This window comes from Schistocerca nitens, chromosome 5, assembly GCF_023898315.1.
Source record: "Schistocerca nitens isolate TAMUIC-IGC-003100 chromosome 5, iqSchNite1.1, whole genome shotgun sequence".
Lineage (NCBI taxonomy): Eukaryota > Metazoa > Arthropoda > Insecta > Orthoptera > Acrididae > Schistocerca > Schistocerca nitens.
Window position 1 is genome coordinate 286,054,558 of NC_064618.1, and position 27,541 is coordinate 286,082,098.

The 27,541-nt window shown below is 40.3% G+C and overlaps 1 protein-coding gene across 1 annotated transcript in view; it reads right to left on the bottom strand.

The window, feature by feature from the left end:
- Positions 1–24,836: 24,836 nt before the first annotated feature.
- Positions 24,837–27,541, bottom strand: part of LOC126260398 (dynein axonemal heavy chain 3-like) — a 177,625-nt gene continuing 174,920 nt past the window's right edge. Inside the window, exons 12-13 of the mRNA XM_049957726.1 lie at positions 25,838–26,017; positions 24,837–24,861 (exon numbers count right to left, since the gene is read on the bottom strand). Coding sequence (XP_049813683.1) covers positions 24,858–24,861; positions 25,838–26,017 — 184 coding nt within the window. The 3' untranslated portion in view covers positions 24,837–24,857. The remainder of the gene's footprint in view (positions 24,862–25,837; positions 26,018–27,541) is intronic.

Below are 27,541 nucleotides of genomic sequence, written 5' to 3' on the forward strand. Positions count from 1 at the left end.
TATCTAAATCTTTAGAACAAGTCAAGTGCCATTCTATATATTTCTTGAAACTTCCCCAAGAGTTACTATAGAATTTTTGGGTCTAATAACTCTAATGTCAATTTCTCTTGTGCATTAGTAGACCAATATTTTCTCTTAAACTTTTGCTTAAAATCCTCCCAAGAGGAAAAGTTGTCAGAATGGGTAGTACCCCATTTTGCTGCATCACCTATCAAATAACTCAAGGCAAAATCTGTCTTTTTTCTGTTCTCTCAGGTTTTTGGTAAAGATCTAGAACATATACTAAATTGGAGGGGGGGGGGAACTTCTCCATCAAGTTTGAATTTTAGAAAGTGCTTTGATAAATTCATGTTACTTCCCAATTCTAACTCCTCTAATAAACTACTCGATAATCCACTGCCTTCCTATGAATTCCCTGCTTAGTACTCTTAGTAGCCTCCCATAGTCTTGTTAATTCTTTTTTGTTTTCTTCAGCACTGCCCCTTAGAAAGAGTGTTAATATTAAGCGATTCTACCTTCTCTTGTATGGTAGAGTTTACAAATTCATGTAATTGTTCTTCCAAACTAGATATTGTTTCAGGTATGTTAACCATTTCTCAAAATTACTTGCATTGTTCTAAAGCAGTTACGTGCTCATTTGCCTCTGAGATTTGCTGTTTAACCTGGTTGAACCCACTAATGGTAAACTGACCTACTCTGTTAATTTTGCCCTGTAATTCTTTAAATTGCTCTTTTGCTTCCTAGTGAACTAAATCACATTGGTTATTAATCTCATTCTTCAATTCCTGATGCAACTAAGTCAAAGTACTTGCAATGTTAGTTAATTTAGCTTCCATTTCCTGTTTGACATGTTCTGTTATCTCTAATTTTGGTTCTTCTTTTGTATTTTACACCTTGATAGACTGTTCATCACTTTTAGACTCTGCTTTGTTAGATAGTTCCTTAATATTAGAATCTAGTTTGTGATATAATTCCTTAATATTTAATCTAATTTGTCAGATAATTCCTTATAATTATAATTTCTCTGCTAATTCCTTGAAATTGGAATTCATTTCATCACACATTTGTTGCAAAAATCTTTCAACCATTCTGGAGCCTCCACAGCTGTTCTTCCAGTAATGACTGGCATATAGTGCTAATATTCCTTATTATGTACCCTCTGTTACTGCACCATTTTCTTAAATGTGAAAACACTGAAAAACTGTGTCACTGTCTAGCTGAATAAAAAAGGTTTTTAAGACGACTTTTGTATTTTATGAGTGACTCACCCTTTCTGATGAACTGCACTCTCTCATTGCATAGCTGATGCAACTGTGTGTACGTGGCAGTTTATCATGCTGATTTGCACCATCCAGCACAGCCGATGCCTCGAGCACAGTTCTAGGTAGACTGCACTGTGCTGTAGCAGCACTCCTGCATCATTTCTCAGCTACTACTGTATCCCTGCTCATGTTAGGGTTTGAAATCTTCTTCTCCATACCTACCAAAAAATTCTTCTCATCCAAACTCACCAAGAAATTACTCTAACATCGTTAAAACATTTTTTTTTTTTTGCATGTCAGTGTTGTTTACTTGACATGTAAATTTGACTGAATTTGCCTAATACTTGTACCACAGTTGTATAAGTATGATTTGTCACCAGGTTTTGTGAATTGTTCCAATATTTCCTTTTGATTTCTTCTTAACAGATTGTTACTGAGTTTAGACATCATAGTTATATCCATTAACTTATAGTTTCCCCTTTCATTTAATCTTTGTTACTCTTTGCAACAACATAATTCATCACTCATTCAATTTCAAATTTTGCAAATTTATAGTGCTGTATTTTCTTCCTTTTGGTCCAATGCTCTGTGTGCTATACACTGGGAGCCAACTGAAGTGTTTTTCATGTTGGTTTAGGGTTTCATGTAGATACTGGATTGCTCCTTGTAGCTGAAGCTGAGTTAGAACACTTCATGAGATCTGTCACCAGATGTATCATCTGATGAATTTACCTTTTTATTTTAATCCAGTCACTGTAGTTGATTCTTTTGAAGTAGAGGTCCTGCTTTTCATTGTCTCTCAAATCCCTTGTGTAGCCAAGGAAAGGCTTGACTTCTTCACATTCTGCACCTGTTAATGGAGCAAAAGAAGAAAACTTCTACTCATATAATGAAAAAGCATGTCCACTACTTTCCTTTTACAAATATATATTTCCTTGAATGGGTGGACAGATCATTAGAGTAACTCGTGAATGTGAGTAGAACACAACTTTTTCATAAGGCATATGCCTCAAAGGCTCAACATGACCATCAAGATTACAATAAATTTTGTTAGTCACAAAACCATCTTATCTTTTGTTTTCATTCTTGGAAAGAGTGGTTGCTCTTTGATAATCAAGCCACCACCACGCCATGATGCCAAAAAGTAAAAGACCCCACCCACAGCAGGTAAAGTCATTTATTTGTTGGTACCCTTTGCTGTTTTATCATATTCCACACCTCCCGTTTAATGTCTGCATATACAAAAACAAACACCCATGCACATTAGATGTTCTACAACTTACTTAATATTATTCTGTCATGACCATCTTTCCTTGCGCTACACAAGGAGTGTGAAGTGTTGTTTTCCTAAATGGCATTTAACACTTCAAAATGCAATAGATAAACAGTAGCTTCAGTGGTGATACTGATTTTATGAACACAATATCATATCAGTTTTATGGACATAGAGTACACATGTGTAAATTCAGCTGATAATAAAAAATGAGAATTTGCAGACAACTACAACAGGAAGGAGGAAACAGTGAAATATAAATCTCCCTGATCGAAATTTCACCCGAGACAGTCCATATCAGTGGCAGATGAGACACATTTGATCCGGTGAGAGGCACTCTGCTTACCACCATTTCAGCCACAGGACCCAAAACCTTTTTTCACAGAAGTTGAAGCAAATTTTTTGTGTAGAGGAATAATGAATGATAAAACAAGTACATCTATGTGGTCAGTTACCTTACATCTATGGTGGAAGATATCATTGTCGCACCACCAACTTCCAAGTTTATATATGTAGTCAGCTAACTAGTTCAAACCTTACATCTACAATGGAAGATATCATTGTTGCTCAACCAACTTCTAACTATTATGAGAACTGGAAGTAAGCATTGAATCAGTGGTTTCCAGATGAGTAGAAGAACAAATTCTCCATTTATTATATCATGAAGAGATCTCACACAAAACTGCGTCACAATACCTCTAGTGTATAATAAGTCTAGCATCTGACACAACAATGCCAACCTCTCTGCTTTAGGTGTTGTGCAAGTCACTTGCAGGTTCCAGTCCGAATCATCATAAACTCAACAATGTAGGAAGAAATAGATTGCTACTTACTGTAAAGAAGGCATGTTAAGTTGCAGACAGGCACAATTAAAAGACACTTACACAAAGCTTTCAGTCACAGCCTTCATCAGCAAAAGAGAAACACACACCATTCATACACACAAGCAAGCACACCTCATGCGCACAAGACTGCCAACTCCAGATTGCATTCTGGCCCAAGCTGCCACAGTTGATGTACGCTGGATGGGCGTACTTTCTACTTTGCTGATGTCCTACTGGACAACATCTATGAGTCCCATTAAGAATGTATGTTGTGTCTGCTCTTCTTGCAGGTAGAGTGTAGCAAAGAAGTCTGTCATATGTTCTTCTGACAAGGAGTGACAATAATACCACTTTTACAGGTAACTTAGATACAAATATTGTGACACATTATAATATTAGAAAACTATATTATTTGTTTTAATCATAAGAGTCTCACATAGATACTCTTCCTGTGCTGCATTACCGTTTGATGTACTGATACTATACTTGCATGCTTGGCAGTTGCTTGTGAGGTCTTTCTTTCCCTTTTCCTGTTCTGTATGATAAACCAGACATACTTCTTTTCTTTTCCACCACTCTCTTACTAACATTTTCACATGTATCTTCACTGCTTTTGGACCTTCACAGTATTCAGAGTCACAATGCATCATAACCTCAGCCTTCTTCACAACAAATGTCAACGGTCAAACAGCAGAATAGGTTGAATGCAATGTACGAGTGGCCCTAGAAAGCTAACAGGAGCACATACGGACATAGCACCTCTTGTCATGCAGTGCCCTTGACATGTACCTGCTATTGACAGCAAAATCTTGTTTTTCACAAAAATAGTACTTAGCCCCTTCTGAATTTTTAGTCTTCAATTACGTTTTGCTTACACTGATGATATATTGATTTTTTTCTGAAACGGCAAGCAAACATGCAGAGTATTTGAGACAGGTCTTCCAATGATACTGTGGCTGTCATGGAACCATCAGTTATAAGACATCCCCGCTAGGGCAAAACCAAGTAGCCTTTTTGTGATATTTGCTTACAGCATCAGGATTACCTCCACTAGTAGAAAACATGCAGGCTATAAGGCAAGTGTCACTTCCTATTACATACCAAGAATTATCATTATTGAGAATCAGAAATTTTTACCATCAAAAGCTACCAGGACAGCAGAACTACCAGAACCTCTCACAGCAGCACTCTCAGGTACCAATGCCAAAAGTAAGCCTGTTACTGTTTTGTCATCAGAAATGCAACAGTGTTTCAAGGCAGTGAAAGAAGAACGTGTAGTCCATGTGACACTTTTAGCTCACCTTGTTCTCTCACCACCTTTAGCTATTATGGTATGCGTTAATCGCACACCAATAGGCACAGTTTTGCAACAATTCATTAATGATGCTTTCAACCCCTTGCATTTTTTCCCTACTGGAAACTGTGTTGCAAAGAGAGAGAGAGAGAGAGAGAGAGAGAGAGAGAGACAGAGAGAGAGAGAGAGAGAATGTGTGTATTTGGGGGTCATTGGGGGCAAAGGATTTCACTACATACACCATCCACAAGCTCCTAACATTTGTTTTTAAGGTTTGCAGTGTGCGCAGTTCTCCAGGTCATTACTAACAAATAGAACTGTCATACAGCATATATCAGAAGAAGAGAAATTTGGTACCCATTTCCTTTCATGCATAAGTAATAATTCACAAAGCACTGATTTTAATGAGTTAAGTTATTGTACAAGGCAACCAAATGCAGTTGCAAGATTTCCTCTCTGCTGAGATGACTGGCCTGCATTTAGTGCAAGTATGTATGCCTAATTCTAGTCAGAAAATTTGGTGTGACATCTCTAAAGGAAGACACTGACACTTATCGTGGTGACCTACCGCAGGAAGACATTTCATAGTATTTGTGCTCTGGCACATCTGGGTACTAAAAACAGGGCACATATAGTGGAATACTGTTTTGTGTCGCTTGTTATAATCAAAGATTGTAAAACATGGGCACGGGAATGTTTGGCCTTCCAAAGAAGTTAAGTGGGGTTTTACATCCACCTTCATTTGGGAAGATTCCATGACAGTTGTGAAGAATTTGAACATGTACATGTTGATTTGGTGGTGCCAATACTGCCACCACAGGAGCTCTTCTTTCTGTTTACAGTTGTTTATCAGTTTACACATTGAGCAGAGGCCATTCCTATCAGTGATATTTCAGTCAAAATGAAACCAGAGACCTTTTTGAGGCCATAGGTAGCATGTTTTGGTTGCCTGATACATGTCACAACTGACAGGGGAAGATGATCTGAGTAAATTCTATTACAACAGTTAACAAAGATGTGTGGGATGGAGCACCATAAAACTATTAGCTATTACCCACCAAGCAAAGAAATTGTGGAGACATGGCATAAGAACTTGAAGGCCACTATTATGTGTCATGTGGGGCACTTGGACATAGGGCCTAGCATTGCCTTTTCCATTGCTTAAAGTCTAACACTGGTGCATCTGTTATGGAAATGCATCTGTTATGGAAATGGTATATGGCACAAAAATCTACACCCCAGCTAATTTCATCAAAGAGTTGATGTCCAGGACAATGGGGTATGACATCTTGCCAAAATTTATAACTCAGTTATGATGATAGGTGTCTCACAGTTTGAAGAATCATATATGGAACCTAAAACATAACCAGTTTATATGGATACTTAACTCTTTGATTATTAACAATCTTGAATGAGGTGTGTAACACAGATTTTTTGTATTTCCTGCACTGAAATAATACCTGCATCCACATATGTCAGGCGCTCTGTGTCAAGCTAATCTAATAAATGATGAATCCAAAACTATCAAAAAACTTTTAAAATGTGTTTATTGCATCACAAACTGACAAAGACTGACACGGGGTTTCTACCCAAAAAATGATGTAATAATACTGATGTACCACAGGTATTGCCATTGCTCCACATATAGCTTCCAACAAAAACAAAATTGTTTTGCACACTGTTTCAATCTTATGTCTCTGAGTGTACATTTAAGATTTCCATACTTTTGCAAAACTGGTTATGGAATTTGGCTTCACAGATCATGGCAACATTGTGAAATACGAATTCATAAAAATGTTTTATTATTTTTGTTAATAGTTTTATAAATAAAGAATGGTTTTTGTTCATAACATAAATCCTATGATTTTATAGTTAGCTGTATCATAATTAATATTACTATCCCATCTACAAATTTTGTGAATGATAAACTAGACTTTTGTTTACATTGATTTTGGCATATTTACAATTTGTACTTTATTATCTTTATAAATTCATTGCAGTTAATCTTAACTGGTCTTGATACATCTGACGTTGACTTAATTTCGTCAATAGAATAGGCCAGTAATGTTACAATACAAGCCCTTTCATTGACATAAATTTGCATAAACTTCGCAGCCTAGTATCACATAATATATTATTGTCAGAATCATAGCTTTTATTCAGTGTTGTCCTGTTATGTTACATTACAGACATCCCTAAAGTATCATTTGTAAGAAGTATGGGTGCAACTTGGTCACAGCATGTTTGGATTAGAGCAGGAAATAGCTTTAAAAAAATTAACTGAAATGTCTATATCTGTTTGTAAAACAAAGTATTGAGAAATTCTATCCTGTTAATCATCATATATATCTTATATAAAGCACAGTTTTAATTTATATTCATATCATTACAAGGAAGACTGATGATTGTTTATTTTCCACAAATGACGTTTTGCATCTCCTTTCTCCACTTTATTAATTCATGAACTCAATCAAAAATTTGTATTTGAAGCATCATCATATGGTATCTCACTGCTCCTCAGTTCCATTCATATCCTTTGTCTTTCTCTGGACTAACAGACTATCACCACCAGAACAGTTTAATCAGAACACAACTACAGAAAATATATAAAGTTTTAACAATCAACACACGATTAAGCCTGGAATGTAGTGGGGTGGGTTGCAATGCGTTCCACTCCATCTATGATCTGTCACCAGGTGGATAAGTGTGTGCCAAATTTTACATTTCACAATTTTTGTGGTTGCCATTTTTGAAGTTAACTGCTGTGGTGAACCTGCTATGCAGTGCCTCTAGACCGTGCTGTTTAATTTTCTAACCTTATGCATTTAGGATTGGTGCTAAAAGACAGCTCCTATTTATTCATGGCACAAAGTCCCTATTCAATTGCTTCCTCAATCAAAATCACATCTCTTCACTGTACATCAACATAATAATTACCATTATAATCATCATATCATCGACATCATAAACATTTCCATTACTCCCCTCCTCTCACAACATGTTCTACTTGCCTTACAGTTCACCACAAAACTCCAACAGAAATAAACTCATTTTATAGAAACATCATAACAGTCACATAGCATTCATACTTCATCATTATATTTCAGAAACAATTCCAGCAACACCGTCATTATTTTCTACATCACCTCCCTGACACAAATCAGAACAAGAGCCTACTGATTTCGCATAAAGTTTTTGTTCTACAGTGACTGAAAAATACTTCACAATATATGTGGAATGACTTCAAATAATTATTACTCATGAAAAACATGTCTATATAACTGCTTCCAGCATAATTTTTGTACTGTTTCATTTATTACTAACTTACTGCAGCAGGCCAGTGCAGAGCAAGCTAACCAACTCCCTGTCTTTCCAATAATGATCATAGTCCTGCAAATTAGGCTACTCCATAACAGCATCAACCTTTGTATATAGCCAACTTCATCCACTCATTTGAAAACTACACAGTACAGCTAAATAAAACAAAAAAATCATTCAATATCCAAAGGTCCAAAATCACTAATCAGTGCCAACAGAAGATGATATTAAATCACTAGATCTTTCTCAGAAAAACTGTTCAGTGCATTGTGTAATAAATATTCTAACCTTACCTATATCACAATTTAAAAAAAATCAAACTCCACATTACAAATTACGTTTGTTCACTTGTGGAGACAATGTACATCACTCTCTTTTCAGTACTATACAATTTTTCAGGTGGTTTCTTGAGCCTTTTAATTAATACATTCCACTTCAAATACAAATTCAATAATAATTTTACTGTCACACCATCAATAAATACAACAGCATCCTGCTAATCTGAACCCCAGTAATCCAAATATTTGGTTAATCCGCTATGAAAAATGGTTAGTCTAAGTATGGAAAACTGTGCAGTAAACTGCTCTATATACACAGTATTTTAATTTACACAGTACAGTAAACATATATTAGAAAAACTGGCAAGAAAACATTTGGTTTAAACAACGCATAACAATGAAAGAAAAGCTGTCATTCTCACTAAAATACAGCGGACATTTTATCCCTACTTTTTAGATGACAAAAACTCAGTCCTTGTTTTTTGGCATAATGAAGACAGCCTGTTATATGACACTTAGTTGGTCCATCACCTCCTAAACATCAAATCAACAGGTGTAGCAGTGGGCTGTTGCTACAAATATATGTAGCACGAGGTCAAGGCTTCTGCTGTGCCACTGTGTAGCATCAGCTCTCCTTTGTCACTTTCAGGCTCATTGTGACTTCCGTCACAGCAGCCCACTTCTTCCTGGTCTTGTGTCACAGCAGCAACTAAATCAGTGTCAGTAAGGTTCTCCACACATGCCCCATTCGCTGCCATCCACTCATCTACATATCCTTCACTAACTTCTTCACATCTAGTGGTTGTCTGTATCATTTGTAGTAGATTTTCCTCTTCATTTTCAACTAGGTTTTCCTGAAATTCAAAAGATGTCCACAGTTTGCTCCAGAATTTTCTCAGAGTATTTTCTGAAATATTTTGCCATGCCTCAGTTGCCATAAACAACATCCTTCACATTAATCATTTTTTGTGCACTAAAGGAATGCTATCATCTTGGATCAGCATTCTTAAAAATTGTTTTCTATAAATCAGTTTTAATGTTTGCAGTACACCCTGGTCCATTGGCTGTAGGAGTGGTGTAACATTCAGTGGCAAAAACTTTGCCACAATTTCTCCATCACATAATTCCTCAGTGCTGGGGTGAGATGGCGCATTATCAATCAAGAGGATTACACAGGGAGACAAATGATTTTCCTTAGAAATTTGTCAAACGGGGGAAAAAACTAGCTGTGAAACCATTCTTTGAACAGCTTACCATCCATCCATGCTTTTCGCTGGTTGCAATAATATATGGGCAGGGACTTCATGTTGCTGTTTTTAAAAGCTCTGGGCCTAGCAGATTTGCCGATCAGCATTAAAGGCAGCTTTTGATCACTAGCAGCGTTGCTGCACGCTAATAAAGTCACATGATCTTTGCACATTTTAAAACCAGGAGCATGGTCTTCTGCTTTTGATGTCAGGCTTTTTTGTTGGCAATGCCCTAAAATTAAGGCCAGTCTCGTCAGCATTATAGATTTGTTGGGAAGAATACTTCCCCTCTCTTATCATTTTTTCAAACTCATCCAAGTATTCCTTTGCTGCGTCATGGTCAGTCTCTCCAGTAATTGTTACCTGACGGATGCCATTACGTTTTTTGAATCTGTCCAACCAACCGGTATTCCCACTAAAGACTCATCACCATTCATTAACTTGTTCAGGTAAACAGCCTTCACCTGAACCAGTGCTCCACTCAAAGGACTTCCCCTTTCTCTTTCCTGCATAAACCAAAGGAAAAGAGTTCCATCCACTTTATCGTACTTGTACTGTTTCAAAGTCTGCCAAATTTCGAGTGGTTTTCCCGAAGACATTGCACAGGACTGTTCAAGTTTCACTTGGTTCTTCTCCCAAGCACAAATGGTTGCTTTTCCAACACCCAGTTCCATTGCCAGTTTAGATACATTCTCACCATTGTCTATCCGCTTCAAATGATTCAGTTTTTCTTTGAGAGTTAATGTTGTATGTTTCCGTTAACTCATGACAAAAATACATACACCAGTACACCTGAACAAATACAATGCAACTGTTAAGCATGCCAGCGATCGATAACTAACATAACCAGGCACTTTGTGAGCCAACTGGCATTGCACTGACCTCAGACCCTACAAAGTTCTCAACAACGCACCACAAGGGCAGGGAGTGACACACTTGTTCCCATTTGTTACCATGGTGTACCTACTTGTCTGCTTGGTATACTTCATTCTAGAAACTCATCAACATAATCCGAGCTAATCTGAACAAATCATTAATCTGAACAAGGTCGGGTCCCAGTTAGTCTGGATTAACAGAATTCTACTGTATATGTAATGTTACTGTTACACATTGTGTACACTCTTTATTTTACACCTACTGGCAAACCAGAACTTGTAATTTTTAACCACTTACTTGCAGCACTATTGCAAACATGTATGAAACTCTTTAAGTATCATACACTACAATAAGGGAGAGAGATAGAGCAGAGATCAGTTCCATTACAAGCCCATTCTTCTCGGATCTCCTCTATCAAGTCAAATATTCATCCCTTCATCTTCATATTCAACTTGGGAAAGAGAAAGAAATTGTACAGAGCCATATTGGATGAATACAGAGTTGTTTTTACCAAAAATGCTCGTGATGAAAGCTATATGTGGCCTCACATTGTTGTGATGAACTGCCCAGTTATTCCTGTGCCACTTCTGTGAATGTTTCCTTTTCACATCTCCATCAGCCACTTTAGAACATCACCAAACGTTGTGGATAGTCTGTTGAAGACCTATCACAACCAAATTCCAACAACACTAATATTTTCAGGTGTAATGCTGGCAGATGGTAATCCTGAATGTTCATCATCACCAACAGATGTCTGGTCATTTTTAAAACATTTAAATCAGCCTTATGTTTGTGTCTGTCCCAAAGCATTATTAACAAATGCTTGCACTAACATTTTGAGTATTTCTGTGGCTGTTTCTTGCCAAATTTAAAACAGAAATTGATGCATGGACTCTGTACTCAAAATCACTAACACAAGCAAACTTTGCAAGAGAAAACTGCCAGTCAACAATAAATATGTCATCTCAGATTAAAGCCAGTAGATATACTGACACCTGAAACATATATTACACTGCTCCTAGTGGAATTTGGTTGTATTACTATTTATAAGCGCTGGTCATACAAATTTTGGGAACTTTTAGGTAGTACGTCATGTATATACATTTTTACTCCAAAACCACTAAAATACACATGTCTAAATTCTACATCTACATCTACATATTCATGCCACAGAGACATACAGTTCAACATGGGAAACAAACCATACTGATACTCAACATTTTTCACAATTCCAGGGCACTGCCAGACGTGAAAAAGATTTGAAGGATCAACCTGTTTCGAATCAGCAACCTTTGGAATTGTGGTGTGACATGTGTGCACTGAAGTACTAGAAGCACAACAGACTTGCTCATATAAGTGCTATAAATCCACATCTAAAATATAGAAACTGTAATAAAACTGGTTATAGTGAGATAAATGTACTACCCAATGATGGACCATATGAAGTGAACAATATTGCGGTGATGACATAAAAATAAAAAATCCACTACTCCAAAGATAAGCAAAAATGTTTAACGGTCAATGTCTATAAATACTTAATATAATTACAATGATGATTATGGATTTCTCAAAAAAGAAAGTAAATTAATTGTATTTTTTTAATGAAATGTATGTCCAAAAGATTATTTTGCATAAATAGATCCATATGTGATAGTGATTTCTTTGCTACGTGTCGTTAGAAGGAAATTTTTATTCTTTTTGGAAAGTTGACTGTACGAGTCAGAAGCGCATAGATGGAGAATGTGTCATGTGTTATTTGTTGATTTGTATTGTGATGTGAAAGGACTGAAGATATACGTGTAATTCTGCAGAAAGTTCACCAGATTTCACATTGTTATTGAAGCAGTAGCCCGATCATCCTCTAGACAATTATAGAAAGATGAACCACAGAAAGGAAGAGAGCAACAAGGCATCAGCATACAACAAGGAAGAGTAAGAAGCAAGATGAGTGTTTTTATTATTAACAGAAGTGGTTATCAAAATTTGACTGTCCCTGTCACTCACTGCAGTGTGTCACTATCTCAGCATGGCAAAGGCTGTGAAAATAAGACCAGCTGCTTAAATTACTAACTTCCTCCAAACATCACTAAGTTCAATAATAGGAAACAAGAGGGTGGGGATGGTGAGGAAACTAAAAGCAGTTTACTAACATGCAAAAATTCTCAAATCCACCAACTTCAAAAATGGTAGCAAGATAAAGCTCTTGGTTGAGAAACTCGTGCTAGTAGTTTCAGCACTGTACAAAATGGCATTCACTTAGAAACTAAAATTTACCTGCTGAATGCACAGCTTTGGAAAAAGACTGTTTCACAGAGGAAGATTGCACTGTAGTTCTTTCTCTATATTGTCACACAGATGACAAAATGGTAGATATCGAAATAGACGACAGAGAGATAAACAATTAAAATCGCTCAAAAGAGTAGAGGCCGCTGGACCTGATGGGATACCAGTTCGATTTTACACAGAGTACGTGAAGGAACTTGCCCCCCTTCTAGCAGCAGTGTACCGTAGGTCTCTAGAAGAGTGTAGCATTCCAAAGGATTGGAAAAGGGCACAGGTCATCCCCGTTTTCGAGAAGGGACGTCAAACAAATGTGCAGAACTATAGACCTATATCTCTTGTTGCAACGAACTGGGTTTAACTTGTGTAATGTCAGAGTAGATTCAATTTTTAAGGTCAGCTAAACTGTTTGGTAGGGGAGGAACATACACATAGTCTTTAATGAAACCCCAGAGAAAGAAATCCAATGGTGTCAAGTCTGGGGTGTGAGACAGCAATGTGACTATCTCTTCACAGCCAATCCACTGACCTGTGAAACAGTTATCAAGGAAACCTGCAACTTCTGTGAGGAAGTGAGGTGACGCACTATCTTGGTGGTAGTAAACCATCCACTCTTGGTTATCTTCACTGGGTAAAGCTCTCTCTAATGTGTGTGACATAGCCATCAATACATGGGCAGTCTGGTGATTTATCTTGTCATAGTGAACAACCTGCAGACCTGCTTGGGGGTTCTTTAGTGTATTTGGTGTGAAATTTACTCTAAGTAGTTGCTGCAGAGTTTGTTTCATGAAACCAAAATACACAGCAAGCACACTCTGCACCAGCCAAAGTAGCCATCTTAACTGTGCACTATGCTGACACTCCTGGAGGTGGAATGGGGTACTGATTCACTACATCAATCAAACATGAGGTCATTTGCTACAAAATTACACATCTACTGACTCTGTAAGATATCTCACTACATTTCTGTATCATTCCAAAGTGATAAAGTCCTTCTAGACTCACCGAGTATGTTCTAGAAATTCTTTGCATTCGCTGTGTTGGTATAATAAAAGTGACTCTATGTAAAGGCCAAAAACAAGTAACAAGCATCTCTGTATTAGTGAGAGATAGGTTTTATGATTCTCTTGCTCAACACATTACTCTCAAAATCTCCTTGAGACTTCCTTTCATACCTACTGCCCTTTCAGAAAACCCTGCCCCCAGTGATATGGTATGCAGGCCATGCACCTTGGTTGCTAAGCACTAATTAAGCCATTTTAGGTCTGATACAGACAAGAGAAGAATCTTATGACTCTGCTTTCAGCTGGTTACCTATTATAGAGTTTAAGGACATCAACCGTAAGACATCCTGGTGGATCTGCAAAGGATTAGGGACATAATATGTTTACAGCCTTTAGGTATCCATGTCACTTCTAAACTTAAAAGCAAGGAACACATCAACCATGAATGTGAAAAGTATCTTAAGTAATGCACCATGTAAAGTAACATTAATATGTAAGATAGACAGTGATTCTCTTGGAGTGAGGTGTTTTGGAATATATAAAAAGAAGACGTTCTCCTTTCATTATCAATATTGGTGCTAGAAAGAGAAAGAGAAGGAGGAAGGGAGAGAACAAAGGAAATAGATGGAAGAGCATATGAGGGGGGAGAGAGAGAGAGAGAGAGAGAGAGAGAGAGAGAGAGAGAGAGAGAGAGAGAGGGGGGGGGGGGGGGGAGGGAGGGAGATTATTAGATCTAAGACAAATTTGGAGTAGCAAAATATAGGCTGTTAAGAATAGGAGGTACTCACACTGTGCATCCACTTAGAATATTGTACAATAAATTAATAAACTCTTCTTGGTCCCAGCCGCTAAAATTTTTTGAAATAAGGTGTGGCGTAGAGCGCCATAAATATCGATATTTGTACTGTGCGTAAGTGTGCTATCTTTGAGGAGAGGGCTTTGGGCAGGATGTTGGACGCTAACGGAGTTAGCCTCCGGACTTGTATCTGTGTAGAAGCTAAGTGTGAATAAATCTGTATCTGAGTGAATTCTAGTTTCATAGCTGGCCGAAGTGGCCGCGCGGTTCTGGCATTGCAGTCTGGAACCGCGAGACCGCTACGGTCGCAGGTTCGAATCCTGCCTCGGGCATGGATGTGTGTGATGTCCTTAGGTTAGTTAGGTTTAACTAGTTCTAAGTTCTAGGGGACTAATAACCTCAGCAGTTGAGTCCCATAGTGCTCAGAGCCATTTGAACCATTTTTGAATTCTAGTTGTTTACCTACAACTATTCCATATTCCCTCAACTGGTGACCCCGTTTTTGTGTAATACGCGTCCGAGTTACTGCCCGAAGGTTATTTACGCGCCTACCGTGACGGGTTTCTCCGCGATCGCGAGGGCCTTTGTTCAGCTGCAGACAATGGCCTTTCAGCATTCACCGCCGCCCGGATTCCAGCAACATCTCTCCAGCACTCCTGCCACAAGAATCTTCGGAATCCTTCAGCCAGAACATGCAGTGGAATTCATCGAGTGCCGCCAGTTTCTTCCAACCGCCAACGGTCGTGGACTCTGGCTTTGTTAGCCTGGACCTTCCCATGTGTTCTCCACAGAGTGTTGGTCGGAACATTCCTACTCCTGTGTCAAACACACAATTCAATACAGTTCGTGGCGTCGAGCGAGGCTTTGCTACTTTGGAAAATCCAGTAGTAAATTCAAACTCGAATCAGTTCCCGCCACATGTGTATCCTTCCGTGCCGGCTAGTCAACAGGTGTTCAATGCTCGCCAAACAGCAAATATCACACCGAGTGTGCATCCTAGTGGACGTGTGTGGGATCCTTGTGTTGCTTCTAATCAAGTCAACAATTCTGTGCTGGACAGTAATTACTCCGACATCTACAACCAGCCCCACCACTCGCTGTCGAGTGAATACTGTGTGCATAACGGACATTCACCGTCGTACTTAAGCACTTGTGGCTTCTCTCCGAGCTACCACATCAATAAGAATGCACATTTTGACTACGATCCTCACACCATTCGAGCGTCCGTCGCTCCTCAGCCGCCCCCCCGGCGTCAAGTGAATTTCGCAATTCCCGCATTACGGGATGCCAATAATTCGGACTCGCAATCTTCTGCATGCTCTACTTCCATCCGAAGTAATAGGCGCACCTCCACAGTGACTGATGTGCCGAATCTGCCGAAATTACCAGACTTCAAACCCGCTCACCCGGAGTTCTGGTTTAACCTGGTTGAGCAAACATTCAATGTCTGTGCTTTGGACGACGACGCACGCTTCGCCTGCCTCATGAACCATCTTCAAGACCGCGTTGATTTAATTTACGATCTGGTCAAAGCAACCCCCTAGCAGGGAAGTATGCTGTGGCGAAACAGATGATACTGGAGCGTATCTCTAAAACCAGGAGAGAAAATGTGCGACAGCTCATCTACGAAGAGCGTCTCGGCGACAGGTCTCCGTCCCGGCTGTGGTGGTGCATCCGTCTTCTCGTTGATGAGCAAGTTATGCCTGATGACACGCTCGCAGAAATCTGGACTGAAAAGCTGCCTTTGCCTGTCCAGACTGCAATCTCTGTGTATGAAGATAGGCCAGTAAATGAACGTTTACGCGCCGCCGACAGAGCATACTCCGCCAGGCAATGTGAGCTCCGTGCACTACATTCTGGACGTGACCGCACTAAGACGCTTTCTGACACCACGCCCTTGTCTGGTGCTGCCAATAACAAGTTTGTTAAACTAGCCACCCTGCCTGCAGCTTCAACTCCCCACAACGACAGTGCATCGGCCTCTGTGGAACACTCTGGGGCACATACTCCGTCACCTAGCAACTACCCAGAGGAGCACAGGCTCGCCCAACCTTACTGTTTCTTCCACGCGAGATTTGGGGAGCTAGCTCGCAAATGCCAGTCACCGTGTTCTTACCCAAACTCCAACCGCAGGTAGGCTACGGTGCCACCTCCTGCGATGTAAACAACGGGCACCATCCCACGTTGCACTCCGTTTCGGACAATAACAGTAAGTGTGGTCAAGTCTATGTTCGCGATTTACGATCAGGTGTGTGTTTTCTGGTAGACACTGGCGCAGACGTCTCTTTGCTGCCGGTTCGCCTAGCAACCAATAAAGTGCAACCACACAAAACAGTGCTTCGTGCAGTGAACTTGTCTACCCTACAGTGTTCGGGTTCCACTTTGTATACAGTGAAACTTTCGCCCGAGTGCAAGCTGGAGTGGACGTTTCTAGTGTCAACAATTGAAGAACCTATTCTCGGAATTGATTTCCTCAAGCACTATCAGTTGTCACAAGATTTTGTGCAAAATACTGTGTTTTACCCCCCCACCCCCTTAACAAACATATTCCTTTCGCTTCGCCGAGTGACAGTTCGGCTAACACCAAACATGTGTGCTGTGCTAAGAAGTGTGTAAACCTATCCTTGGAGCTGCAATCTTGGACAAACAAGTGGCTAGTGGAGTGCGCCAAGTCTTCGTAGTTGCGGATGGAATGTACGGAAATGCTGCGGCATCTCCGTGACATACACCACGAGTAGGCCTCCACACAACAAAGCCTCGCGGCACTACAAGCAGACGACTCGTCGGCTACAGACAAGGTCAGTCCATGCCATCTGGTGTTCCCGTGCCAGCGCACGTTAACGACAATGTTGTGAACTCTGTAAACTTTGTCAGCACCCCCTTCTGTAATGATAGGGTATGCCCGAGTGCTCATGCTCCTTGCGTTCCGAATGCACAATTAACTTGCCAAGCTCGTGGCAATGAACTGCGGCCATCTGCTGTTCGGCCACACCCACTCGTGCCTACAGCGTTCGTAGTGGCACGGCCCGCTACCAACCTCGCCCATGTTAACACGTGTGCGGCCTTTACGCAGCCTACGAGCGGGTGGCACACCTGTACTTCCGTGCCCTCAGCGCCACAGCTTGGCCCATCCGCCACTGCCTGCTCCGCTTCACGGACATCTGACTGTTGTGCTGCCTCACATATTGGAGTAGTCACTAATGGCACAGTTCATCGGTCACGTCTAACCGATGGGCCGCCCATATCGCAACGCCCACACCGCCTCAAGCCGGAATTTATGAAAATTGCAAAAGAACAATTGGACGATCTGTTACAAAAGGGAATAATTGAACCTTTTTCCGGTTGCTGGGCTAGTCCTATCCTGTTTGACCAAAAGAAAGACGGTACTTGGCGTATGGTCGGAGACTATAGGCGTTAAAATGCCCGCACCATCATTGATAAACATCTGGTCCCATACATTGCAGACTTCAATCATGCGCTCGCAGGTGCAAAGTACTTCTCTGTTTTGGACTGTAAGCACGCATTTAATCAGATTCCTATGGCTCCGGAGGATATTGAAAAGACTGCCATAACCACTCCCTTCGGGCTGTTCCAATACAAATTTATGCCGTTTGGGTTGAAAAACGCCCCATAAACATGGCAGCGTTTCATCAATCAAACTTTATCCCATCTAGACTTTTGTTTCGTATACATGGACGACATATTGGTTTTTGATTCTACTTTGGAACAGAGTGAGGAGCGTGTTCAAGTCGTGACAGATATTTTAGTAGCTGCTGGTACTGAACTGAACAATAAAAAGACTCAATCACACCAGTCATCTGTCACATTCCTAAGTTATGTTGTGTCATCGGACGGTCTGACACCACCACAGGACAAGATCAAGCCTGTTCTCGAGATGCTATGCCCTCAGACCTATAGGGAATTATGCAGGTTCATCAGAACAGTTATTACTGGAAAGATTTGCCAGCCACTTCTGCGGTGCAGGCTCCTCTCACAGATGCTCTTGCTGGCCCACAAACTTCTGGCACCTGCCAGGTACCATGGACACCAGACATGGACAAGGCATTTAATGAACTCAAACAGCTGTTGGCCTCCGCTGTCACTATTGCTCACCCACGGGCGGACGCCACAATGTTTATGAGTACTGACGCTAGTGACAATGCTATCGGTGCAGTACTGAGTCAGACATACAACGATGTTACGACCCCCCTGCAGTTTTTCTCAAAAAAGCTAAACAACACGCAGAAGAAATACTCAGCATTCGACAGAGAATTACTTGCAGTTTACAAGGCCATAAGACACTTCAGAACTGATGTTGAGGGACGAGATTTCTATGTGCTCACTGATCACAAGCCGTTGGTTCCTGCCATAAAAAATCCTGTGGCTGATCCGCCCCCACGACGCTTTCGTCACATCGATTACATCTTGCAATTTACAAATGACATTCGCTACATCCGAGGAGCGGACAATGTGGTCGCTGATTTTCCCTCGCGTGTTGGTGCTGTCACAACCTTAATTGACTGAACGGACCTACCTCGGTTGCAATCGGCAGCCCTGATACTATGCAGTTAATTTCAGACCACAGCTCCTCTCTCCAACCGGTACGCTCTACTTTCCCTGGCATATCTGACTTAGTGTGGTGTGATAAATCAACTGGTATGTTGCGGCCATTCATTCGTAAGCCCCTTCAGCGCCAGGTCTTTGAGAAACTACACACATTAGCACACCCCGGTGTCAAAGCTTCCACCCGTCTGGTAGCTGAACGGTTTGTCTGGAGAGACATGCGCCGTGACTGTCAGTCTTGGGCAAGGGCATGCATGGTGTGTCAACAGAACAAAGTTTCCAGGCACACTTCTCCACCCCTTGGCTGTTTTGCCCAACTGCCAGGCCGGTTTCACCATGTTCATGTCGACCTCGTAGGCCCTTTGCCCCCCTCTGAGGGTTTCCGTTACCTGTTTACAGCTATTGACAGGATGTCTCGGTGGGCTGAGGCTGTGCCTATTTCAAACATTACCTCTGAGACAGTAAGTCGAGCATTCTTAGATTCGTGGATCTCTAGATTTGGCTCACCTGTTTACCTCACCACTGACCAGGGGCGACAATTCGAGTCTTCAGTTTTCTCTGACTTATGTAAAATGTGTGGTATTGTCAAAATTCATACTTCTGCATACCACCCCCAAAGCAATGGGCTTGTCGAGCGATGGCATCGCACCTTAAAGTCTGCCCTGCATTGCTATGACTCAATATGGACAGAGGCACTGCCCTTCGTGCTTCTTGGCCATCGTGTGACTTTCAAGGAAGACCTCAAGGGTTCCGTAGCCGAGTTTGTGTATGGCCAACCTCTGGTTTTGCCTGGAGAATTAGTCACTCCGACCCCACTTCCACGGCCCTCTGAACTCCCTTCACTTCTCGAGCGGGTCCACTTGCACTGCAGCAAAATTCAGCCGACCTCCGGCTACTCATACACCTCTGCGCGTGTACGTACCGCGCACACTAGACTCTTGTGAGTATGTGTTTCTCAGAGATGACTCAGTCAAAGCCCCGCTTCAGTCGCCCTACACAGGTCCTTACAATCTCGTCAAACGCTCTGAGAATAACATGGATCTCCTCATAAAAGACTCTGTAACCACGGTATCACTCAACCGAGTGAAACCAGCTTTCATTGAACCTCAGGTGAACCTCCCTGATTCTGCCCCTATTTCTCCCACTCCTGCTTCGAGCGACCATCCATCTTCCCACACCATGCATTCGGGTATTGATTCTCCATAGCGTGCTTCTCTGCCGAGCACTGCTCCTTCTCCGCGTTCATCTAATTCGAGTGGCCAATCTTTTCGGGGCTTCACTCCTCACAGCCCTCGCAGTCGAACTGCCAACCACTCGGATTCTACCATTGTGTTACCATCTTCGTGTGACAGCTCTTTGTCACGCCGTTCAATCCATGTTGGCTCCTCGTTGCCTTCGGTCATGCTCCCTCGTCTGTCAGCTGATCGCCCGAGGTTGTCTCCTGCGCAGTCCAGTGCACCTGCCACCCCCCCTCTTAGCAGATGCTTCCCCCTGCCATGGCTTTCCCACACCTCCCTGCCTCCCTACCATTGCTCGTACAGGTGCCATCCAAGAATTCACAACACATGTGCACCCTGATGACATACATAAATTATCTGTTGTCATAGATGGCGATACGGTGTGTGTGGCACTCGCGTGTGACAATATTGAGGGAGGAAGTGCAGAATCTCATGTGGTGCGCCGCTTTAAATTGAGCAGAAGTGCTGCGTGTGGCAATTTGCGTGCCTTTGTTAGGCCTTCTGGCAAGGTGATTCTCCGCCTGCCGGCTGACGAAGTGCTACACCTCCACTCCAGGACGGGACGTCGTCTTCAGCCCTCGGCGTCGCTTGCTGAGTTCACCGTCGACGTACCGGGTTTCACCCCCCGGTCTCCTACCAGTCGACCACTTCTGCCTGACGCAGAAGAACTGTGCGTTACGTTCCCAACTTCTCACCCCCCCCCCCCCCATTCACAGGGACGTACTCCATACTGTGCGGGGGGGGGGGGGGGGGGGCTGAGTGGCATAGAGCGCCATAAATATCGATATTTGTTCCGTGCGTAAGTGTGCTTTCTTTGAGGAGAGGGCTTTGGGCAGGATGTTGGACGCTAACGGAGTTAGCCTCCGGACTTGTATCTGTGTAGAAGCTAAGTGTGAATAAATCTGTATCTGATTGAATTCTAGTTGTTTACCTACAACTATTCCATATTCCCTCAAAGGCATACAACAGACTATATCCCAATAAACATGCCACAATAAAACGTTATTCGATATTTTTATTTATCCAATTATCATTTAATTTATTACACAGAATTACTGACTAGTACTTATCTTCAGGACACAATGTATTTAATACTACTTTTAGAATTATTCCTTGGGGAGGAGAGAGCAGTTGGTTCAGCAAGGTTAAAGAAGAAGGTGAGGTTATTGTGATTGGTGATGTGAGGGACACAGCAGTGATGTTTGGGAGAATATACCAAGCGGAAGGGGGAGATTAAAAAAGGAAAAAAAGAAAAAAGTAAGAGATCAAAGGTAGTACATTGACAAGCAGTGTGCCAACTTCAGTCCAGAGATGATGAAGACACAGTGGGAGATAAAGTCAGATTATGAAATGCGTCCCTCGCATCCCATGTGAGTGACCTTCTGTTCCTTTTTAACCTTCCACAATCTCTCCCTCTCTCCTCACCAAGGAAGAAACTAATATTTCCAAAAGCTAGGATAGTGGCTAATATTTTTTACTTTCTTATGCAGCTATTGGAAGTGCTAAATTTTTTGGGCACCTGAAGGTACAAAATGACCAGTAATTCTGTCTCACAACACAATAATTTTCACAGTTGAATTTTTTTTATGATGAAATTATCATTAAAGGTTTTTTAATAAAAAATGGTCCTATTATGTACTGCATTTTAATGCACCAAGGGTTAATCCTATGTCACTGCTGATTGCACATAATACCTAATAAATAATCTTGACTCAGGAAGACATTCACCAAATATTTTCAGTGTTATCAATAAATATATGCTCCCCAAACCACATGTTTTAAATTGTAAGACATTTCCAGGGGCAGATGTGGACTCTGACCACAATCTATTGGTTATGAACTGCAGATTGAAACTGAAGAAATTGCAAAAAGGTGGGAATTTAAGGAGATGGGACCTGGATAAACTGAAAGAACCAGAGGTTGTAGAGAGTTTCAGGGAGAGCATAAGGCAACAATTGACAGGAATGGGGGAAAGAAATACAGTAGAAGAAGAATGGGTAGCTCTGAGGGATGAAGTAGTGAAGGCAGCAGACGATCAAGTAGGTAAAAAGACGAGGGCTAATAGAAATCCTTGGGTAACAGAAGAAATATTGAATTTAATTGATGAAAGGAGAAAATATAAAAATGCAGTAAATGATGCAGGCAAAAAGGAATACAAACGTCTCAAAAATGAGATTGACAGGAAGTGCAAAATGGCTAAGCAGGGATGGCTAGAGGACAAATGTAAGGATGTAGAGGCTTGTCTCACTAGGGGTAAGATAGATACTGCCTACAGGAAAATTAAAGAGACCTTTGGAGAGAAGAGAACCACTTGTATGAATATCAAGAGCTCAGATGGCAACCCAGTTCTAAGCAAAGAAGGGAAGGCAGAAAGGTGGAAGGAGTATATAGAGGGTTTATACAAGGGTGATGTACTTGAGGACAATATTATGGAAAGCGAAGAGGATGTAGATGAAGACGAAATGGGAGATAAGATACTGCGTGAAGAGTTTGACAGAGCACTGAAAGACCTGAGTCGAAACAAAGCCCTGGGAGTAGACAACATTCCATTAGAACTACTGATGGCCTTGGGAGAGCCAGTCATGACAAAACTCTACCATCTGGTGAGCAAGATGTATGAGACAGGCGAAATACCCTCAGACGTCAAGAAGAGTATAATAATTCCAATCCCAAAGAAAGCAGGTGTTCACAGATGTGAAAATTACCGACCTATCAGTTTAATAAGTCATGGCTGCAAAATACTAACGCGAATTCTTTACAGACGAATGGAAAAACTGGTAGAAGCAGACCTCGGGGAAGATCAGTTTGGATTCCGTAGAAATGTTGGAACACATGAGGCAATACTAACCTTACGACTTATCTTAGAAGAAAGATTAAGAAAAGGCAAACCTACGTTTCTAGCATTTGTAGACTTAGAGAAAGCTTTTGACAATGTTAACTGGAATACTCTCTTTCAAATTCTGAAGGTGGCAGGGGTAAAATACAGGGAGCGAAAGGCTATTTACAATTTGTACAGAAACCAGGTGGCAGTTATAAGAGTCGAGGGGCATGAAAGGGAAGCAGTGGTTGTGAAAGGAGTGAGACAGGGTTGTAGCCTCTCCCCGATGTTATTCAATCTGTATATTGAGCAAGCAGTAAAGGAAACAAAAGAAAAATTTGGAGTAGGTATTAAAATTCATGGAGAAGAAGTAAAAACTATGAGGTTTGCCGATGACATTGTAATTCTGTCAGAGACAGCAAAGGACTTGGAAGAGCAGTTGAACGGAATGGACAGTGTCTTGAAAGGAGGATATAAGATGAACATCAACAAAAGCAAAATGAGGATAATGGAATGTAGTCAAATTAAATCGGGTGATGCTGAGGGAATTAAATTAGGAAATGAGACACTTAAAGTAGTAAAGGAGTTTTGCTATTTAGGGAGTAAAATAACTGATGATGGTCGAAGTAGAGAGGATATAAAATGCAGACTGGCAATGGCAAGGAAATCATTTCTGAAGAAGAGAAATTTGTTAACGTCGAGTATAGATTTAAGTGTCAGGAAGTCGTTTCTGAAAGTATTTGTATGGAGTGTAGCCATGTATGGAAGTGAAACATGGACGATAACTAGTTTGGACAAGAAGAGAATAGAAGCTTTCGAAATGTGGTGCTACAGAAGAATGCTGAAGATAAGGTGGGTAGATCACGTAACTAATGAGGAGGTATTGAATAGGATTGGGGAGAAGAGAAGTTTGTGGTACAACTTGACTAGAAGAAGGGATCGGTTGGTAGGACATGTTTTGAGGCATCAAGGGATCACAAATTTAGCATTGGAGTGCAGCATGGAGGGTAAAAATCATAGAGGGAGACCAAGAGATGAATACACTAAGCAGATTCAGAAGGATGTAGGTTGCAGTAGGTACTGGGAGATGAAGAAGCTTGCACAGGATAGAGTAGCATGGAGAGCTGCATCAAACCAGTCTCAGGACTGAAGACCACAACAACTACAACTACAAGTTACCACGAACAATTGCAACAAGAAGAAAAGATATGTTAGTCAAAGTATAATTATGTGATTAAGATCACATACCCTGTTAACTGGTAAAATACATGCATAAAACTTCATTCCTGAAACACCATCGTCTTATTGTGTCCATATTTTGTTTTCCACTAGTGAATATATGGAATGTTTCTAAATTCCCTTTGCATAGTCTGAACGGACAAAAATTTTATTTTGAATAGGGATTCAAGTTCAGAAATATACCATTTCCATGTTACAGAAACAAAAATGTGATACAGTACATTCCACTCTCCTCGAATAGCAATGGTGCAGCACTGCGTACTCTAGTAATTATTACATTATTTTTGGTAAGTAACTAATATGTCAATAATAGTCAATATTAACTACTGCATTACATAATCAGGGTATCTTTCACTTGTGCACTTATAAAATAATTCATCATTTTCTGTAGTTCTGTAATGCTTGAGAAGCTTTAGGATTATGAGATGAGCCAGGATATACATTAACAAAGAAAAGCAGCCATTACAAAAATATTATATTTTGTGTATGAACAATAAACTCTCAATATCCTGATTCAATTTAATGTGGAAAATTAGTAGAATAGCCACTACCTGCAACAAAAAAGACTACTTCAGCATATAACTCCTGCTGCCAGCTTAATATTTATACACCATATTGCTACTTGTTATGTAAATATTGTGAACATCAAGTAGTAAGAAATGGTTACTGTTTACAATGAATACACTGCAACTTGTCATGCAGATGAAACAAATCTTAAATCCTTGTTTGTGGCTGCTGTTGTAACTTGAATATGTCCAATGGCAATTTCTTGAAGGTCAATTCACCAGAACACAGAATTCCTGTACAATTTAATTTTTGTTTTTACTATGATTCTTTACTTATAACTAACCTGAAATTGATTTTTATATAGAGCAACAAATAACTTTCAAGAGAAAATGGGCTAGGAAGTGCATGCAACATATATAACAAGGCATCTGTAACACATAGAGAACTCTTATTTACACAATTTTCTTTATATTCAGTTTTGCTCAATAAGTACTTTCATTACTTTACTTCCCCTGCCCCCCAAAATAATTCATAGGTTAACGGTATTGCCATTATGCAAAATAACCTAGCACAATTGACAGTACAGTTAATGAATTTCAATGGGCAAAAGATGCCTAACTGAGCTTCTTTGACAGTTTATGTTTACCTGATAATTCAGCTGGATACTTAGACATTTTGTACATAATGTTTCATTTAGAGTGTGCCCATTAATCGTTATGTATTATACCAGCACTCAATTTCATTTTTTCAAAGCTGCATCACTGAATCTGGGTGAAATTAATACTAAACATATCCTTAGCAACAGACTTGGTTATTGCAATTGTAATTGGCGTTTAAATATACCTTGTACATAAACTATCTATGATGGAGATTGTATAATTGCAAATGTTTCAGTTTTCATGAGAAGAATAAACAGAGAACTTTCAAACCGGTAAATATATATAGCTTTGTTTTATTATGAACAGCAATAATAAATGAGGGTAGAGGGTCAAACAGTTTTGCTGCTATATTTTGCTTTACCTTTGTGAATTATCAACAATAACTGCACTTTCAAGTGTAAAATGGTCTCGAGGAAGCCCAGCAATTATCCATGAACGGGTTTTTAGATCGAGCCCCAGGGCTTGCACAAAATCATAGACAGTTGAACTTGGGATGCCACTTCTAACAATGTATGCATGCCAGTCTTCAATGCATTTAGTCCTGGAAAAATAAAGAATGAAAAAAAAGGACAGCTTGTTACTAATTACAATTGTGCAAGCTACACAGCTATGGATGTTATAAATTCTTAACTTCACACATAATTACAGAGTTGCAGAAAATATACGCAATGGCAGCTGGTGTTTTTGGCTCATTTATGGGTAATATATCTTATATTTTATACATTAATCCTTCCCCTAACAGTGTAGCAAGTATTGTAATCTTCTACTAACCAAATGGCACCGGGTAAACCACAAAAGAAGAAAATACTATTACAACTATATCCTTTTAAGAATTGTGATCTGTTAGTCTCACAACATGCATAATCTAAGGTCAGTTGATTCAGGTGCAGGCGACACTATAAAAACAGAACAACTAATGCAAATAATGGTCTTCTAATAATAATACAGTTTTTTTGTATACATATATACAATAAAAAATCGAATACTAGATGACCCTGCCAACAGGCAGCATGTCTGTAGCAGCAAAGAGTGCTGTTGGCAATGTGCTATTTTGCTACACCAGGTCACATGCCCTCACAGTACCATGCAGATATCAATCTGCTCCCAGCTATTTAGGCCACTGCCAGACTGTGCAAAATCAGTTACAACCTACACCTCAAATCTGCAGTAGCAGCAGTTCTATCTGGGTGCATCAGCCTTTCATGGCACTCCATGCCAGCAGACCTGGTCCATTGTGTCCTGGTCTCTGCCAGCAGCATGTCAGCTCTCACATGCTGGCAACACCAGCCTACTGTCACTGCCCTGGGGTCATCGTTTAGGCACTTCATAGACAATGTCAGTGGAGAGATATTTCTGTTGTATGTAGCCATGTGGATATTCATCCTAGGACATTATAACTGAGTTTTGGTTTTGTTAATAAAAAATTAGCCTTTTAAAGTGTCTCTGATCACTCATCAGGATGAATATACTTCAGTGCACTGGCCTGATAAAGGCAAAGGTCCTGGGTTTGAGTACTGACCCGGCAGACAATTTTAATATGCCAGGAAGTTTCAACCAGAATACACTCCATTGCGAAGTGAGAAATTCATTTCTGAATTCTTTTTGTTTCTTGTATTGTTCAATTGGCTAAAACAATTCTCCACATAATTTTTTCCTGCTGTATATGAAGTTTATATTTTCACAAACATATAGGGAAGGAAGAGTTAGGATATGAAATTTATGAAATAATGGGTGACCAGAGCAGCATGTGAGTGACAATTTTCTTCTGCATCTTCAGTTTACAAGATACATTATTTGAGTTTCCATAGAAAACTATACCATACCTAATGATGGATTGAAAATAACTATGATATGCTATTTTATATGTATTTACATAAATAGAATTTATTAGTAATTTCATTGAAAACGCATACATGTTTAATTTGTGTGACTGGAAGTTAATGTGCAGGAACAGAATTATTCAATGAATTGACAGACTAGTCACCCAGCATTCCAGATGAAAGGAACCACAGTATATGAGAATGCATTAAGCTACCATAGTTCCATGCATAAAGTAAGTTTCACA